The 19,432-nt window shown below is 42.7% G+C and overlaps 1 protein-coding gene across 1 annotated transcript in view; it reads left to right on the top strand.

Annotated features, from left to right (window-relative positions):
- The first annotated feature begins 773 nt into the window (after positions 1 to 773).
- Positions 774 to 19,432, top strand: part of BBOX1 (gamma-butyrobetaine hydroxylase 1) — a 31,242-nt gene continuing 12,583 nt past the window's right edge. The window contains 3 exon segments of the mRNA XM_050710992.1: positions 774 to 941; positions 943 to 1,131; positions 2,793 to 2,907. Of these exon segments, the coding sequence (XP_050566949.1) occupies positions 774 to 941; positions 943 to 1,131; positions 2,793 to 2,907 (472 nt within the window).

The raw sequence follows: 19,432 nt of genomic DNA, 5'->3' as shown, positions 1-19,432 counted from the left end.
GAACAAAAACAACAGAAAAAAACACTGAACACATGGGAAATAAATACACAAACTTCGAAATCATTAAACAGTCTATTAAAAACAAATGTGATGTTTTATTGATTTGAGGGGAGGCCAAGTGCTTTTCTGAATAAGAAAAACATTAGATCAGAACTTCTCTTGTAATTTAAGGTTTGGATGCATCATCTTTCTTCAGTACAGCATACAGCTAACTTTAAATATTCAATTAGCTTTAAATAATCCAGTCTACTTATAGAAAGCAGGCTGCCTGTGCAAGGAGAAATGAGCTCTTGCAGAACTCTGCCGTAGCTCGAGTCGTATTTCCAAAGCTTTTCCCTGCAAGGAAATGGATGCAGCGTTCGCTTTTCTATAGTGTTGAGAGCAGGAATTAAGGTATGTGCACTTTAGAGCCTTAGCTTTGCAGCATGATTGGTAGCAGCACCTACGTTTGATTTGTGGAGCTCATCTCAAGGTGTCTTTTATAAAGAGCCAATTTATGCAGTAAGTATTGAACTGACTGCAGGAACTAAAGATGAACAAGATGGTGAATCAAAGTGAAGCTCTGCTGATCCCAGGACTTTCTGAATAGACGGGTCCGAATGCACCCTCCGTGCCTCAAAAAAACATAAACAGGATTCCTAAATGTTGAGGTAGAAGGCAGGTGGGGAGAGCCATCTTAACATGCTCTTGCTGTTACAGTTACTCCTTCGGTAACAAACTGCTCTTCACCCTGTTGTAGGAGCTCTCCGTCCGGCGGTGTCACGGAGGCCACGATGTGGAGGCTGGCAGCTCACATCCTGCGGGGGACCAAAGTCCACACCGTGCTCCAGGGCAGGTGTGTGCTCGCCGCAGCCACCCTACTGCCGTGCCACTGGCAGGGGACAGCGCGAGGGGCCCACACCAGCGACATGAGCACAGCAATACAGAAGGTGGAGGCTCCAGGACGCGGAGCACCTCATCCACGTGCAGTGGGAGGATGGGAGCGAGAGCCGCTACCCGTGCGTCTGGCTGAGAGACAACTGCCAGTGCCCTGACTGCTTCCTGCGCTCGGCCAAGGCACGCAGGCTGCTCTTCGAGGAACTCGATGTTGACATCGTGGCAAAGGAAGTCACTCTGACAGACGGAAAAAAGGTACTCGAAGAAGCACTGATTGTGCTTCTAGGGAAACCTGTTTAACGATACTCGTTAATCTGCAAATTGGAGATAACCCCAGGATATGCTGTAACTGTAATTCTTTTATCCACGATCAATAGCATGGATTTGCACAGCTTTTAAGAATAACCCAAGGATCTAATGGGAGTAATTTGGGCAAGTTGGGTCTTCCCAATGTATATGAAACTACTTTATAAATGTGATGCATCGGGCACAAAAACAGTTTCTAGAACATAATTGTTCTTTTTTAAATGTTTCCTCATTATCAGATGTTGAAAAGAAAATGTAGGCATTCCCCACACTTCTAATTTTGCGTTAACATCTGTCTTTTTTCTCTTTATTCTATAAGTGACTTGCAAATTAGAAAAACAAATGGGAAAGTGATGATAATCTTAATTCATAACAAAGATATCAGTGTACTAGCTGATACCTTACCTTCCAATGTGCGAAAGACTTCATTTTAGAGCAAACACTCAAACTGAAGTTGAACCCAATATTCAGTGCTGGCCTAGTGTCTGTATCTGTGTCTATCCATCTACGTTAATGTTTGGTCACTGAAAAAGAGAGGTTATTGGGCAAGAGGGGAGAGGAACTGCCCTTGCAGTAAATTTTAATCTTTCCTGACATATGTAAATGCCTAGTATATTATCTAGATTTTATATGCTTATTTACAAGCAGTACATAGCTCCCTTGATGTGCAAACTCACTTCCTTCATTTTGCAGTTAAAGAGGTTTAAAACATGTTAAAGACAGGGCAATCAGCCCTGTAACAGCCCGGGCAGGACGTGGCTCATCTGCAAGACAAGGTGCTGTGTTTATTTAGGATCCCAAGTTGATGATTCGTTACCAAAAGTAACACTGTGTAAATTCATCCTTTGAATGAGCAAATGTACTGATAGTAGAGGGATTGCCTGCTTCTGTGTACACTGCAAGCACAACGCTAATCATAAACTAATGCTGGTGTTTTACCATAACACGAACGGCCAGAATTTTGTGAAATGGGGATCGAAGCCTACACAGCAGATGAGAGAGAATTCCATGGGGTGCGTGTGCTGCGCTGGGCTCTTTGGTTCATGGCAAGGAAAGCTTTACACTTTCTTTCCTTTTTTTTCAGGAATTGAAAAAAATACATTTATTTGAAAGGGGGAAAACATGTCAAAACTAGGGAAATTATTTGTCTCCTAACATTTTTTACATGTGTCTGTCTTGTCCTTTTTCTCTTTTGACAGCTGTCAGTGTTTTGGAAGATATTTTTGCTCTCTTCTGAGTTGGTAATAAAGTGCTCTCCTCAGTGGCGTGTGCCAGGTTCTGTGATTCCCCACTCTCTGCTAAGCAAAGCACACACAGTGACAGCAGCCCGCACAAAATAGCAAATTAGGTCATGTGCTTATGTGAAAATAACCATCTATAAATGGTATCAGAATTTGGGTGGTGTTCAGATTGGGATTTCATTAATTGTTTGCAGTTACACTGCAAGGAAGCCTGAGCTGTGATATTACTGATTGAAATATTGCAATATTTGTAATTTCTAAGGTTTGAGTTTTTAGTTGGTTTTTTTGTTTGTTTGTTTGTTTGGTCTACATGGTGTGTTTTTTGTTTTGTTTTGTTTTCTAAAATGACCTTTCTTTTTATTTTATAAGATATCTATTACGTGGCCCGATGAACACACAAGCGAATATGAAGCTGAGTGGTTGAAAAAACGATGCTTCTCTGAAGCAGCCAGAGCAGAAATGCGAGAAGATTTGTTTTTACCAGGTAGGAGTTCAAACCACATCTGTGACACAGGTTTCAAATGCAGGTGGTCTGACGCTGCCAGCCCCATCTAGAGGGTCCTTGCATGAGGACCAAGTCCGCCCAGCTCAAGCAAGCACAGTCACTCTTGGGAACATGTTTTTTGCCCTTTCCTCTCTTCTAACCTGTGGACTACAGGCCAGGAGCAGCCACCCGTGACTGCTGTGTCCTGGGTCAATTGCAGGGAGAGCAGCGTTCAGCTGCTTGGTCTGTGTTTACTTTCCTAAAAGACACTTCCTTTCAGATAGTTTTGGAGGTCTTAAAATGAGGCTTGTGGAGCACCACTGATCTGTGATAAAGCATATGTCGGTGGTCTTCAAATTATTTAAAGCTTTATTTTTAGAAGAAATCTTTAGAATTGCAAGGGAGTTATAACTGAAATATTTTTCCCTTTCCATGGCCTTCTGTTAAAAAGTAACCACATAGCATACCAGTGTCTTGTGCTGAAGTTCAGGCTGTGTTTGCTCTGTGTCTGATTCTTCCTGCAGTAGTTGACCGTCCTTTGGAAAAGAAGCAATTTGTGCAACTGGCAGTGAAACACTGACCATACAAGCAATGGTGACCCACGACACATCATTCACCATTTTGAGGGAATGATTATAAAATCACCAGGTTTGCCATGATGCACATTATCATTTCTTCTTTCTTCGGCAGTCTTTCATACTGTGGGCATGAAACGTGTGAAAACTTGCAAGATTTCTGCAGTTGCCCTTGACAGTGTTCCTGTGAGTTCTGCTGTTGCAGAAAGCTGTGGATCAGTATTCAGAGCTAAGACTGTATCCATTAAAATAGGGTATTATTTTAGTAAAAGAAAGCAGAGGCAGGCTGACGGTGTGAAATTCAGATCCAGCTATCGGTTCCAGCAGAGCTCAGCAAAAGGAAAGTCTGGGGTTGGTTTATGCTTCTTTTTTTGATGTGTTTTTTTTCTAACAAAGAAAGGAGAAAGATTTTGTTTTGTTTTGTTTTTTTTTCCTGAAAGATTATAAATGGGAAAGCATAAGGCCCTAAGTATCACCCACTTCTGAGTTTTGTTTGGCACTTAGGGACAGCTCAAGGGGCCCATTATCTTTCCCAATTTCTGACAGTCAAATCTTCCTTAGCTCCTAGCACCCATTTTCCTAAAGAGAAGCCAGTTATTTAGATTCAGCCTTTTACATCTATCTTAAAACTTCAGTTATGAGTAGTATTTCCATTCATTTCAGTGGATCATGTAACAGATGTCTAGTAGTTCAGAGTGGAACTTTTTTCCTCTGGTGATTGATATAAACGTATATGTCTAGTTTTGCCTTGGCAAGAACGAACTACACTGTTTACTATTTAGGAGGCTTGGGCATAATTCCCAGAATGAACATGATGAAGATGCAAACCTCATATAGGGAAACTACATTTGATTTCTCAGCTAGTGAGAACTTGTATTTGGAAAAATGAAGATGGTGTGGAAGTTAACACGACATTTTATAGCCTTTGGGGGGATCAATGAAAATCAATTGTTGCTCTAATTAATGTCCAGACAAATTAGTTTAGATCTCTGGCTAAGTTTATTAGCAAAGGGATCAATAACTGTAATTTTGGGAATTCAGATATATAATGCTTCTTTTTTCCCTCCATTATGAAGCCTTAACTGGGTATGATTTGGCTTCTCTCGCACATATTTACACTGAGCTTACTCTCAGGATCTAAATACGATGCTTGTTTTGGAGGCCACTTCTCCCCTCTGCTGCTGCTGTTCTCTAGTGGAGCAGTCCAGATAAAATAAACACTAATGATACTTTTTGTTCTTTGTGCAATGCTTTGCAAATTCTATTTTCCGTGGTAGATCTGAGTAAATATGTTTATGGAAGTTGCACTAAGTAAGCACATTAACTTTGGCTTTGTGTTGTAGTGTCATTCTGCTCTTTCTCAGATTCCCAGAAAAGATCTGGCGCATTACAATGGATTGCTTCTTCCAGCGTTTCTCAGGTTTCGTTTGCAAAGAAGGCTGAAGTTATAAAGGATGTGAATTTACTTCTTGGCTGTTTGAGACCTGTTTCTCATTGTGTATCAGGATAAGTTTAGAATCAGCTTCCTTCTGGTCAGTGCAGTTACACCACTGCAAATTACATGCTCTTAAGTAGCTAATCATATCCCAGCAGCATAGCATTACAGATGACATGAAATGCCAGCCCTGCATACTGGTTCAGCAAATACAAGAGCAAGCTCACCAGACTGCTGTAGTTAGAGGTTAACCTTCACTGCTGACATTATCACAGCTGTGGCTTTTTTCTTTTTTTTTTCTTTTTTTTCTTTCTTTTTTTCTTTTTTTTTTGGAAGTGGTTATTTGCATTTCATGTTGCTTTTATGATGATTCTTGTTGTAATTTCTTTTCCAAAAAATTAGATGTCAAGCATGTGTCAAACCAGAAAAAAGAGTAGGTTGTACCTTCACTGCATGATGGAAGTGACTATAATAACTCCATGGCAGTATGTCAGGAGTACCCTTTTAGAAACAGTGCCAGACCTTATCAGTGTGGTATGCAAAGTCCGCTGTGTGTGTACACTGAGGCTCTTTTCAGCCTGGCCTAGGTTAAAACCTAGGTTAGGTTAAAGGCCTCAGACAGCAATGGTCCTTAAAAATGTGGTAATATAATACTGAATATATATCTGATTCCACTAAAGTTTGAATCGGGATATTAACACTGTCATTGGTGTTTTCAGTTTTTCTATGGGGCCCTGATAGATAACTTCGTAAGAGAAAGAAGTTAAAATGTTTGTTTGTTTGTTTGTTACTAAAAGAGTTTGTTCATTTGAATATATCCTATAGTAATAATTAACGAGAACTGCCCCTGTGAGCTAGGCTGCCGTATACGTGTGCTAAGTAATTGCATTGGGTTGACATGGCAAGGGTGCAGTACAGCAGAAAAGAGGATGTCCCACAACAAACACTGAAATGCCCATTTAGACAAAATGTCTGAAAGCAATAGGTTACAAATCAGGAAAGTTTCTTAGAAGCAGTAAAAAGCTTTAAAAGGCAGAAACTCCCGATAGTTTGTTCACTCCTGGTGAACACCTTCCATCTCCTGAAGTAGTGGTTTCCAGAGTGCCTCTGCTCCTTTTTTTTCCCCTCATTTGTGTGACAGCTGTCACTGCTGAACTGCTGGAGAGAACAGCACACTGACACAGGCAGTCAAAACCAGAGGATGCAGACTCCAGGTCTGTGCTTTGTTTTTCAGTCCTTGTTTATTTTGCCATGTGGCTCATAACAGTGCAACCTTCCAGAATTTTAATTTCAGTGTTTCAGCTGGTTATTAGTTGCTTTGCTTCAGCGATTTGTGGCTTTGGCAATTTCAGAGCTGTAATTGCTAGCAGAGTTAAGTCGTGCACTTTGAGAAGCACAAATACAACAGTTTGCAGGCAAGCTTGTGCACTGTGGGCATCCATACTGCCTGTGGCTGCAGTGCTACCTAAATACAGACGTATACATACAGTCCTCTAGCTTGTATGCATGTGTCAGTGGTGCCTGAGTTCATCAGACATGTATAAAATACATTTTCTGAAATGGTGATGTCTTCGTTCCTAAAAGATTTGTATTTTTTGCAGAAGGTGGCAATTGTGCCAGTGAAATCTTTTTTTTTTTTTTTTTTTCCCTGTCATTTAGTTTCACTGCAGATCAGTTTCAATAACTATTTTGCATGTCTTTCTTCTCTGGGAAAAAGACAAAACTTTCTGATGAAGCTTTTTCTAAAAGTAACCATTCATTCCTGGAAACTCTCAGACCAGTTATTTCTGAGACACATTTTCAACAGGGATATAAAGTTATTGTCTTTTGAGAAAGGTTGTTAGAAACAGATGTCTACTAGGTTGCTTTTTTTTCCCAATTTATATAAAAGAGAAAATTTTTTGAGTGCATTATACCGCACAACTCCAAGTAATTACCAGTGTTTGATTTTTTTTTTTACATTGAGTATCCATTACTGTGGGTCTAAAATGGAAGGGAAAATAACTCTGACTAAATTCAATAGTTTTAATCGGAAAAAAATCCAGATTTTCCAATCCATTCACTTTTAGAGTGCTAAATACTTAAAATACATATATATATATTTGTTTTACTCTGAAAACAAGTATATGAATGAAAAATGTCATTCTCTTTCATTTATTCCCCAATAAAAGATTCTAAGCTTGCCAGTTAATACTTTCTGTAGCACAACGTAAATGCTGAATAATTAATTCCAAGTCTTTGTTGGTGAGTGCACGCTGTCTGCAGAAGTTGGGCAAAGGCCATCTTCTCATTTTGTGCAGACTTCTGATGTAGAGTCTTTCTGTGGCTAACCTGGTATGATCAAGAAATGATATATATTTTTTTTTTCCCTAAAATTATTATTCTGAAGTTGGAAGATGTGATGACTACTTCTTTCAAAAGCAGGTCATTCTTCCCACTTTGAAAAGCACCTAGATCTGGGTTTTTATTAATTGTAATGCAATTGGTCAATAAAGATGTGAAATAACTCTACAAGACCTTTGTTTTTATCCCTTGGGAATCATTCAGCTACACAGAGATTTTTAATATGGCAACTGTATCTGTGCTGTGCCGGTGCGAACTAAGGCTGTCCAAACACTAATGACTCGCTGCTATCTTTCTTGCTCTCTCAGGTTTTAGAGCTTATGTTCTTAAATTTCTGCCGGAGTACAATGGAAACTATATTAACTGTGGTTACATCGTGGAAAAAAAACATGCTATACTGACACGATAAAATAATAAGGAACATGAGCGGGGTCATTTACCACCAAGAAATACTGGCAAAGAGCTCGATCCTTGATTAGTGCAGCTTTTTGATAGATTCTCAAGCTGTAGGGGGGGATGTGGATAAAAATGGGAATACTGTTCATGGTGTTCAGTGTATGGAAGAATAACATTTTCTGTGAAGCACACAATCTTTCTTTTTAATATTCTTAAGTAGAAGAACGTGAATATCTTAGCATCACAGGATCTTTTTTAGTTTTATTATGTATGCTTTCCTGTCCCTTTCCCAAAGAACTGTGAACCTGCTAATTTGTCAAATTGTAAATATTGGACAGCGTATAACTTTCTCACGTGGGGCTGAGGAGAAGGAAATCTTCATAAATATTGCTGCTTTTAGTGTTGACTTGTCTCTCTCCTCCTCCTGTTGAAATTACTAGTGTTGTACTTAAGTCGCTGTGATGGTCTCTGGGACCCATCAGGAAAAGAAGTCCTTCATTGTTTTTCAGGCATATATGCATCATTTAAAAGTAGTTCATGCCTATGTCAGACATAAATGATAGAAATTAGACCCAAGATCCAAGATCTGTTGCAGCTACCAGGAGGGTTAGAACTAGCACCAATATATTTGAGTTAAACCCTATGATATCTCTGGGGAAAAAAAAATTAGTAGTATATAAAGTGTAAATATTAAAAAGACTGTACAAAACTCTATGCTAAAAGTCATTATATGAAAGTTGCCATATAACCTACTCTTTTCAATTCATTAAATGTACCTGATAAAAACAATCATCTGGCAGTCAGCTGTAGAAAGCCAATGTGACTGTCAGCCAATTTCCCCTTTGCTAATAGTAAATGCGTTTATTATGTACACTGCCTCGAGCTGATACTTAAATCATGCAAGTTTCTCCCTATTTTCTGTGGCTTTATCGCTGCAAATGAATCGCATTATTTTAGTGTGGCTCTAAAAACCTTTTCCACTTGCTTCTGTTGATGGAGATTATTCCTTTCTAATATTTTGAAAGGTTTGGGCAGTGCTGTGAAGGCATTGGTTTGTTGTATGCTCTAAATATGCAAGTTTGTTTTCGCATGGATTGATTTTCATCATTTTCTTTAGGATATTTAGTATTAAATGCAGTGGTCACATTCATGTTCTTAGAATAAAGCATTTGATACTTGCACATGAAATTTGCATGAGTATGCCAAGGAGATGTGGCCTATGTAAAAGATAATCAGAGTAGCTGTAATGGTTTACCATCAAGCTAGAATGATATGTCACGGTACATTTCGCGAAGCTCTGTGCTTTATGCAGTGCTATTCCTTGCTCTCATCACTGACTGTGATGGAGCGGAAGAGCTGCGCTGAATTTGCTGATGGCACCAACCAGGGGCCAACTCTAGGAGTGTTGAAGGATGAGGGTTACAGCTCTAAATGACCCTCACAGATAGGAGAAATGGTAAAAACATTTAAAAAATGCTTTAATGTGCTGGGCAACTAGTTCACTTAGCCTACTTCTCAGTCTCCAGCAGCAATATAACAAAAGCACCCGAGCCCAGCTGCCCTCCCCAGTCCATTTCCTTCGTATTTCTAAAGCATCCACTGTCTTTGTGCCAGGGTTTGCTGTAAGGTGCTGCAGCTTGGCGGGTGTCGGAGTGCAAGGTAGGGAAATAACCACCTGTCTGGGGTTGGTAGTGCTCGTAGACCGAGTGCTCCCTGTGTTGGCAGACGGGCTTGAGATCAGGGCAGCCCAGAGGGAAACCTAGCCTGCATCAGGGATGAAGTAGCCCTTCTGCTCCATTTAACAGAGCAAGGCTTCCATAGCAAGGTACCAGTATAGGGCACTGGGCATCAAGAAAGGCTGCAAAGACAGCGTGCTCGTTTGGAAAGCTCTGTAAATGGTCAGGGGTCTAGAGACATCTAAGAAATCAAGGACTGCGGAGAGAGAGAGAGGAGTGAAAGAACCGTTTGTTTTCCATGTTCACGGTGGGTACGTCAATATACTGCATGTGTACATATAAGAAAATACTTTCAGAATAGGTAAAAATTTGAGTTCAGACAGACTATTAACAGTTTCAATTGAAATGGAAGATTTTACGTGAGGGCATATTTTTTATAGCAATAACTTTACAAGCTGCACTAGATTTATATATATATTTTTGTCCCAGATACCAGCTGCTGCTGCATTCCATACATTTCCCAAGGATTAGTAAAAACTTGGAGCTGTACAAAATGCGTTTTCAGCTTTTGGCATATTTACCACAGTGTCATTACACAGTACAGTGGGAAATGTCAGGGGGAAAGGTTACTCCTGCAGTAGCTCAAAGACTAAGCTCTTGGCTGCAATAATATGCCACTGAAGGGCTGGGAACTTGGAGCCTTTCTTTTCTGAAACATGAGGTAGGATTTGTAACATGCACTGTGTAAGCATTCATGTACCAGGCTGCACCTTTTAAAAAGAAAAACAATAAACCACTGAGGATGCTGGCTGCACTTGTCACTGGAAGTGAATTCATTTGAGAGAACTGGAACTTGGAGGACAGAGTTGATAGCCTTGCCAAGGCAGGATTTGACTAAATTTACCACTTTTTAAACTATTTTTTTAAATTTATTTTAAAATACAAAGTAGCCAAAAAAAAAAGCCTAAGAAGCAATTTTACTTGAACCATTTCTCAGTTTTGGTAGCTGCCTGTAGAGTATTAGTGAACAGTTCTGTCTCCGGGAAATTTTGCAACTTCCACATCCGAGCAGTACTGTGGAGGTTAAACATCTGTTTGCTCAGCAGACAGTGTTGAGTCCTGAATGCAGTGCGGAGTCTGGGAAAGGGTAAACTCCCAGTACCTTGGTGGGATGCACATGGCTGATTTGCTGTGCAGGTTATTTACAGGAGCATTTTGTGTTTAGCTTTTGTCTCCCTCGGCTCCTTAGAGTTGGAGATGGGAGGCCAGGCGAGCGCCTCCACTGCATGGGTCTGGTGGGGAGGAAGACCAGATGAGTTGTTGCTCCTTGAATGTTGCCTGCAGTTTAGCTGTAAGGCTTGGCAGGCGTGTTATACTGAAATCAAGGGCGGTGCTGGACAGGTATACTGAGTAAGTACTGTCTTGCACTGCCACACCATGCCTTGGGTTGTGCATTAAATCCACAGTACCAACAAAGTCTCACTTTGTTGCTGCTGAGCTGTTGACTGGCTTTGATTTGCCTGCTTGAATATGGAAACTATTATTCCAGGTGCTCAGCTTCAGAAAAAGCAGGTGGTTGCAGCAAACAACAGAAAGACCCCAAAACCCAACACTACAGCCCATGTCCATTGACTGCAAAAGGAGCATCCGATTTGAGGTGGAACTTCTAGCAAGCACGGTGACAGCTGAGAATTTGAGCAGGAGAACTCTACAGTTCGTGTTCTCAGAGAAGCCTGGAGCACTTGGAGCTGCAGTTAAATTCCAGGCTCCATATGTGTTTTCCAGAGTGGGAAAAAATCTATTGGTATATTCTGTGAAATAGTAATATCCCTTTTATTTTATGTAAGGAAGATTAGGGAAATATTTATTAGCGAGACCAGGAAGGAAAAGTTGCAAGTTAAATACTCCATTAGTTTGCACATGGTTGTTTTACCTGCACAAACACTGAAACTGAAATCTGTCTTTCAAAGGGTATTCTTGGTGTTTCACACAGCATAGCTACAGCTATTTTAATTTTATAACCTTTAATAGAGAAAAAGGAAAACATTTATATTTTATTTTTTCCCAATCTTTCAAATGTGTGAAAGGATGTATATTGACTTAAACACACTGGAGCAGTGAGTAGACAGCCACGGAGTGGTCTCACGAAGGAATTTAATGAGGTGAGATTCTGTGTCTCCTCAAGGATTGCACTTTCTTCATTTTGTGAACATGTTGTGAAATTCAACAGCTTGTCAATCATACCACAGCTTCTTTGAAACACGGGATAGGGTATAAAAGATGGTCTATGTGAGTGGCTTATATTTGGGTATGTGTGTTGTGTTTCTTGGACAGCCTCTAACTAGCTGAGCCAGAGGAGTAAGGAATACTCGTGGCTGGAAATTTGCAGACTTTGCAACTGCTGAAAAGGTAACTCTGGAGTGTCGGGGTTCACTTTTTTTATGAGCACGTGGCGTTTTGTGCTTGCTACCTGTATCTAGAGAGAGAGAATTAAAAAAAAAAAAAAAAAAGGAAAAAAAAAAAAAGAAAATGCCTTTTACATTTCTTTGAAGTGCAGCGTGTCCCTCAGCACCAGGCGGAAAGCTGCCGCTAGGAGGGCACGGTGGGTGCTGGCAGCCCTGGAGTAAGGAGGGATGCAAGTGATGCAGTCTCCTTTTTTCAAATGCTCTTGGTCTCATCTCTGGTGTGTAATCTTTACAGTCGATGATTGGACAACTTAACTGAACATTAGCTAAAATACCAAGTGAATTGGGTGTGATTTAAAGAAGACGAGGTTGTTGTTAAACAAATAACAGAGCCAGGCCGGCCAGCTGAAATCAGAGCAGAGAGCAGCGTGCCGGCCGGGGGGGCGTGCAGCGGTTCCAGTGCCATGTATGCTTGCTGCCCAGTGATAAAATGAGTTTTTTCCTCTTGCATGAGAAGTGAATGCAGCGTGTGGCCACGTCGGGCAGCGCAGAGGCGGCAGCAGCACGGAGCAGCCCAGAGGTCCATCTAGCGGCGTGCAGGAGGGAAGGCGGTGCAGCACAGGGAGCTCTGCACCGGGGGCTCTCGGGTTCAGCACCTTCTGCCCTGCCCACGCTAAGCCAGGTAGCTCGGGTGACTGGCACTGGTCCCTGGGCAGAGTGCTTTCACCCCAGAGGTACACAGAGATGCAAGATTTCACTGCTCACGTCTCAGCACAAGACCAGCGCAGACGGCTGCTGCTCAGAGAGGAGAAAGGGAGAAAAGTTTGCAGTCTGGTTATGCAGTTAGAAGCGCCTCGGTGTCTTCAGGGGCTGTGTCCCTTTGTTTTCAGCTCCCAGCTCCAGGGTGCTGCCACCGAACTATGAACAGCTGCTGCCAGGGAGGTACCCCAGTCCCCCTGCTTGGCTTACGCTTCCTCTGCAGTCCGCAGCAGATTTTGCTCGGTCTCCAGGCCCCGCACCACCCGCTTCCCATGTCATATCCCTCAGTTTTTCCCAGGTAGTGCACATCGTCCTCCTCCCTGACAGGTGCTCCCATTGTTCATGTTGCATGTTTCCTCCTCTGCTGCCTGGGAGAGAGCCTGTAGTGGAGAATTCACCCAAACATATTTCTGACATTGCCTGTCACCAAAATCAGAAGAATTAATTCCTTTGCTGGATTTTTTTTTTCTCAAAAACAGGCAGAAAATATGCTTCTTTGCTCAATGTTGTTCTCTGAAACGGCTGACCCTTTTGATTGATTGTTCTCCCTATAAACTCAATATAAGAAAAACTTTAGCATAAAAAGAAATCTGCCCAAAAGGTTGCATTTTGCTGAAATTGTAAGCAATTAAAAACAGTTTACAGCAGAAAAGCAGATTTCTGAGGAAATCTCGGTACCCCTTACTATTAACCAGTCTTTCAGTGTTGTAGCTGTGGATATGTATGGTGTGTCTGTAGGTTATCATGAATATGCATAGATGGGTAAATACACGGGAGAAAACAGTTGCCTATGCTGCTTTCTAGCATGGCTATTTGGTAGGAGTTACAGCTTGACCTAAGATTTAGTTACTCTAGCAAACCTGTAGTCATTTCAGGTTTAATCTAACGATGTTTACAAACTCGATTTATGTCAATATAACCAAGACCGTGGCAGCTTGCTTTAAGGTGTGCGGGCAACCATTTCAAGTGGCTTTGATCCTGTCCTGTTTTAAACTCTAAATAGATAAGCAAACAAAAGACCAGGATGGGTTCAGCGGCCCACACCGAGCCGTGCAGTAGCACATTATTCTCTGCAGTCATTCCAACCATGGAAGAAAATCGCCAGTAGCTGTAAAGTAGGAAATGTGATGCACAGTTGTGGAGCTCAGTGCCCTGTGCCAGTAGCACAGACAAATTAAATTAAAGTTAACTGCATTAACGACAGCCAGGCTCCAGAAAGTGTCCTGGTGAGAAGCTGCGCTTTGGGCTCCGTGATTCATTTCCTGCCTTTTCACTTTCTGTCGACGTTGCCATTCCCTTGAGTTCTTGGCTAAATGCACTGGAGCCATTAAAATTTAGGTGATATCTATTTCAGTTTTGTCTAGCAAAATTGGTCCTGGCAGGAATAGTCTGAGAAAAAAAAAAAAAAAAAAAAAAACATTTTTTTTTAATTATTTTAACAAAGTGGTCTTGGCGTAAGAATATTGAGGGCAAGTCAAGATAGTCATAGAGTTTAGTGGTTCTTGTGTGTTTTTGTCTGCACTAATGAGCTGCTACAGCACTGCCTGCTGTTGAAGAAAATGAATTTGATTTTGCAGATGTCTATGAAAAATCTTAAATATACTTGGCTAGCCAAATTTGACTGGTTTCAACAGAATGGCAAATGTCCTAAGAAGTGAAAGACTTTCCAAATTTGACACTTGAAAGAATGAAAACATTAAAACTTCTCAGCTAAGCCAATGTAGGAATTTTGGCATGGCCACACTGCTTATTTTTCACTGGTCCATTGGGTTTTGGACCATTTTTGTTGTTGCTGTTGAAGCTCTCCCAAAGTATTTCAGGCAGGTATTGCCATGGAAGCCCTCAGCTGAAATGGCTGCAGTTTACCAAAGTTACAGCAGGTGAAACACTCTGAGAGAAGCGTGAGGTGGCTGCAGAGACAGAGCCCTCCACCAGCTGTGCTCTGGGTGGGGAATGTTTCAGGGGCATAAGTAAGGGAAACTGAAAACACCGCCCCTGGTCATTCTACCAGCTTCCTCGGGGCTCTTCCAGAACTTCTGATTGGAAAGCATCTCAGCCTAACGTATTCTGTATGCCTGAAGCCTGGTTTTGAGCTGTATAGGCATGACTTGGGATCTTACTATGAAAAGATGAAGAAAAAAAAATCCATTGTTCCCCAGAGGGAGGCGCAGATATCTCCAGCTGCACCGGCAGATGGCAGTTTGGCACTTGTCCGTGCACAGAGAGCTACCATTCTGTTCTGTATGTATTTCTTTGTCCATTAAAATAAAATGGCCGTGGTTTCACAAAGGGCAACCTTGTGCTAAGAGTTAAAAATCAGATCCAGCACAGAAAACAGTTAGTTCCTCCGTTGCACAATGCACAGCTCTTAGTAAAAATTATTGCGAACGTGGCTCTAGTATTCTTTATCCTGGTACACACAGAATTTTTGAACATTCGTGGTCTTCTTTCCATCAGAACGGATGGTGTTATCTTCCGTAAAGAAAACCTTGGCTGATGCTGGTCGTGTTCAGCAATGCTGCTCTGTGATCTGCGGGTGGAAGTCCAACAAGTCAAACACCACCCTGGTGTTTCTGCTTATGATCACCTCACATTTTTCTAGTTAAGAAGCTGCAGATAGTTTTCTTCAGGGTAAACGAGAGGGCTCCTGCAGTGATCAGAAGGGTGGCCGTGTGAGTCTTGGGTGCAGAGAGCTTGTGAAACATTCAGATGGGGGAAGGACCGGAGCTCTGTGGTGGCCATGGGACAGCAGCTTCTCCCTGGAGAGCCGGGGATGTGTGCTTTGGTCACACAGGCTGCAAGTCCTGCTCCTTCCTGCAGTGCAGCTGCCAGTTTTCAGGTCTGGTGGTGAGCGCCATGCAGTGAAGCAGACTTAGTTCCTTGTATTAAGCAGCAAGAAAATATTAAATGATGAATCAGTACAAGCAGTAGCAGCATTCCTAGGGAGAAGGCATCAGAAAACAAAATAGAGAAGGAGGCATTATCAGCATTGGGATGTTCTGGAGAAAATAATTGAAATTATATACCTCATTATTTTATTTGTTAGAAAATCCCATTCCCAATGAAGTCAGCAGGGAAAAAGCACAACAGAAATACAACTCCAGCATAAGGTTATGAATAATTTGAGTAATTATTCCCTACTCATGTTTTAAAAACCTGTTTTTATACCCATCAGCCACTGGGAATTTTGCAAGTAAAAGAGTAGAAAATTTGTTGAATTTCAAATATAAGCTCGTCAAAATTGGCTGTTCTTGGGAACAGACACACATGCTGAGTTGCAGAAAGGCTGAATGATTTTCTCAAGGTTAACCTGGGAATGAATAATATTTTACATGAGAAAAAAACTAAATGTTTTTCTGACTGTATTTTGACTACATGTGCTCTACAAACTGCACAACAGCGGCACAGATCCCAAAAGAACCCAGACCAAGGGAGGCAGACTGACAGCCCCTGGAGCTGCTGGGGTGCCCTGAGCGCAATGGGGCAGCCAGAGCAGGGAATGGGGAGCGCTGTGGGGCGGTGGAGGCCCAGAGTCAGAGAATGACTGTCACAGCCCCAAAACGCGGGGCTCGGGGGCTGCCATCATTCACCCCGGGGCTCGCAAAAATCTGGATGTTTGACCTGGAGTAACCCCGGGGGCTAATTGGTTGACCTCAGATGACCCCCGAGGGCTACTTGGTTGACCTCGGATGACCCCGGGGCTCCCAAAAATCTGGACGTTTGACCTGGAGTAACCTCGGGGACCTTTTTCGTTGACCTCACAATACCCTGGGGGCTAATTGGTTGACCTCAGATGACCCCCGGGGCTGATTGGTTGACCTCAGATGACCCCGTGGCTCCCAAAAAATCTGGACGTTTGACCTGGAGTAACACCGGGGGCTAATTGGTTGACCTCAGATGCCCCCAGGGACCAATTGGTTGACCTCGGATGACCCCGGGGCTCCCAAAAATCTGGACGTTTGACCTGGAGTAACCCCGGGGGCTAATTGGTTGACCTCAGTTGACCCCCGGGGCTAATTGGTTGACCTCAGATTACCCCCAGGGCTAATTGGTTGACCTCAGATTACCCCAGGGCTCCCAAAAATCTGGACATTTGACCTCGAGTAACCCTGGGGGCTTATTGATTGACCTCAGATGAACCCTGTGCCTCCCCAGAGCCTGTGACCTGTGTTCTTACATGAATTTGTTCATTTTTTTCGTCTTGTCCCTCTCCCCGTTTCCCCGAGCCCTTTGCTGATGCTCTGTGCTCTCCAGCTCTCGTTCTGGTGGCTCCCCGCTGCTCTGATGTTGCCCCCCTCCCCCCCCCCCCCCAGTGGGGTTTCCCCACTGCTGTAGCAGTTGCTGGGGACTCAATGCCCCCCACTTTCAGGGTTCCCCCCTCCCCCCCATTGGCCCTTCCAGATTCAGCCATAGGTTGAGAGACAGCAGCACAGGTTTAAGCTTCAAAACAAGACATTACTTTACAGAGCTGGCATTCGTTAACAAAAATCATCACCACAGCTCACTTCTTAACCACCCTCCCCACACAGGCGAACAATTAGTCCTTAACAAGCACATCCCAAATTAGCTGTGAATATAAAATGGCAGAGAGGAGCTCTGCTGGGGTTTGATCCGTTTCCAAGGTAAGTGACTTTGTGGGCCGTTTGATGCAGGCAGCCAGCGATGCTATTGGGCACCTTCTTTTCCACTTCATTGTCATCCTTCCTTATTGGTGTTTTCTTCCTTTCTTCTTCTGAAAGGCATGGGGGCACCTCCCCTGCTCCTGACAGAGTTGACTTCTTGTACTTGCTTCCCATATGTCACACATGTAGCCAGCTGTTCCTTTGCACCTACCTATCCTCTGCCTAGTGATACTTTATTTTATTGAGTGCCTTTTGCTGATGGGCTTGTTACAGGCCTTCAACTTGCATATCCACTCTTGCTGCTTACACTTGTTGAATTCACCTCCACCTCTTAGGTGCAGCAGGGCATGGCTCCATCCCCCACAGCAGTGTGCACCCATGCTGGGGTCCTCCTGAGGGGCTCTGCTTTTATGTAAGGGAGAAAGTAGATACTAATAATAATTATCACCATCATCTTGGAAAGGCTTCCAAGCTTTACTTCAGACCCATCCTCCCCTGTGAGTGATTCCAGAGGCATTCCCTGGCAGAGGCCATCTCCTGTTAAGGGTCACCAGGAGCAGAGAGCTGGCAGGGGAGCTTCTGCAGAAGGGCTGTTCTTGTAGGAGCTCTTATCATCCTCTGGGTGAGCACAGGTGTGTTCTCTGGCTGTGGGCTGGGAGCCATACAAATTCCTGAAAATTAAGAGAAAGAGAAAAATCACTGAATTCCTAATCTCTGTGTGTCTGCATCCTACCTGGAGAGAAATGGTTGTTGTCTGAGGTTGAGAGTGCCCAAGGAAGGAAAGGGCTATTGTCCTGAGACAGAACAGAGGCAGGAAAGGAAGAGCTAATTCCAGGTGTGTGTGTGAAGTGACTGAAAACATTTGGAGCTTTCCTGTGGTGCTCCCTGGAGATGGGTATCTCCAGTGCTTAAACAGGCTGCAACAGCCCGCCCCATGCAAGAAGGCTCTTCATTAGAGCCACTGGCAGGAATTTCTTACTCACTTTTTATGAGAGAGAGAAAAGCGTGGTCTTGGCATCTCCCCTTGAGTCATGGTCACAAAACTGTAGGGTTGTTTTGCAGAGGAGAAGGAAGGAAATGTACAGGAAAGAAGATACAAGTAAATGATGAAAAACTCCCTAGCTGCAGTCATTGCTAGCTGTGTGCTCTCTGTGGGGAAGCCTTGTCCCTCCCATACCAGGCATGTGAGGGGAGTGTCCTGGCACCAGGAGCAGGCATGGACTTGGGTTGTGAGCTGCCACTGTGTCCGTGCCTTCCCTTAGCGTGCCTGGGAGGCCAGTGCCCCTCTGCCAGGCCGGACACCCAACAAGACTTTCCTTTTCCAGAGGCAGTTTCAAGCACAACAATCCAGATATAAGTTGTGTGTCATACGGTTTAATTTAATATAGTGTAATTTAGGCATAATTCTTAGAACTTAGCCATGTTGAAGGAAGAATTTTGCATTGTGTAGCCCTTCATAACATGAAATATCTGCCCAAGCCCCATGCTCATATCTAATTATTACTGCATCCTGCCACTGTGTTAATTCTTTGCCTTTTCCATAGATTATCTTTACAAATGGATATAAGGCCATGTTGACTGACACCAGAATACATTCTTCCTCAGAAAATAATACAGTTAAGATAAAATCATTCTTTCTTCTACTTACAACCCAGTATTTTAGTTTTATTTCTTCTCTATTAGGTGTTTTACCTGCTTGGGAACTCTAATTCTTACTCTTCTATTGTCAAATGCTCTGACAATTAACGCTGTTTGACAATGGGCAGGACAAAACTTCTTGCTCATTGCTCAATCTTTCTATTGTTATCCTTACCTTCTGGCAGTGTTTGGGTTCATTAACATCTCAGGCTCTTATTTGCAGTCATCCAAAATAACACTAATGCTCACAAAAAAGAATGAGACGAGCAATGCCACTATCCTGCAGAACTTAGCATGGCTGCATGTGACTTGATGAAGACAGGTCTACAAAAGAAAGTCAGTTGGTCACTTACGCAACTGATGTAGTTACTCAGCTTCTAAGGCATAACACTGCTGTCTGTCTTCTGCTGTCCTGCACTGGGAACGTAATCCTTTCATTAATATGTACCCATGCAGTGCTTCCGAGGGGCATCTCAAGGGGCTCTGTGCTATTTTACCCTATAGGAGAAATTTTGAAAGCAGTCTTAGTTTCAGAAAGTCTTACCTTTGTGGTTCACCAGTACGGACAGAAAAAGTATTATGCACATTTCTGGTGTATTGTTAACAAAATATCCCTTTCAAATGGGCTTTTATTCCATTTCTGATTGCAACTTGCTTCTTTACTGCAATGCTTTGT

This window comes from Cygnus atratus, chromosome 5 (genome assembly GCF_013377495.2).
Source record: "Cygnus atratus isolate AKBS03 ecotype Queensland, Australia chromosome 5, CAtr_DNAZoo_HiC_assembly, whole genome shotgun sequence".
NCBI classification, from domain to species: domain Eukaryota; kingdom Metazoa; phylum Chordata; class Aves; order Anseriformes; family Anatidae; genus Cygnus; species Cygnus atratus.
The sequence above is the reverse complement of the archived record's forward strand: the minus strand, read 5'-3'. Positions and strand labels throughout refer to the sequence as shown.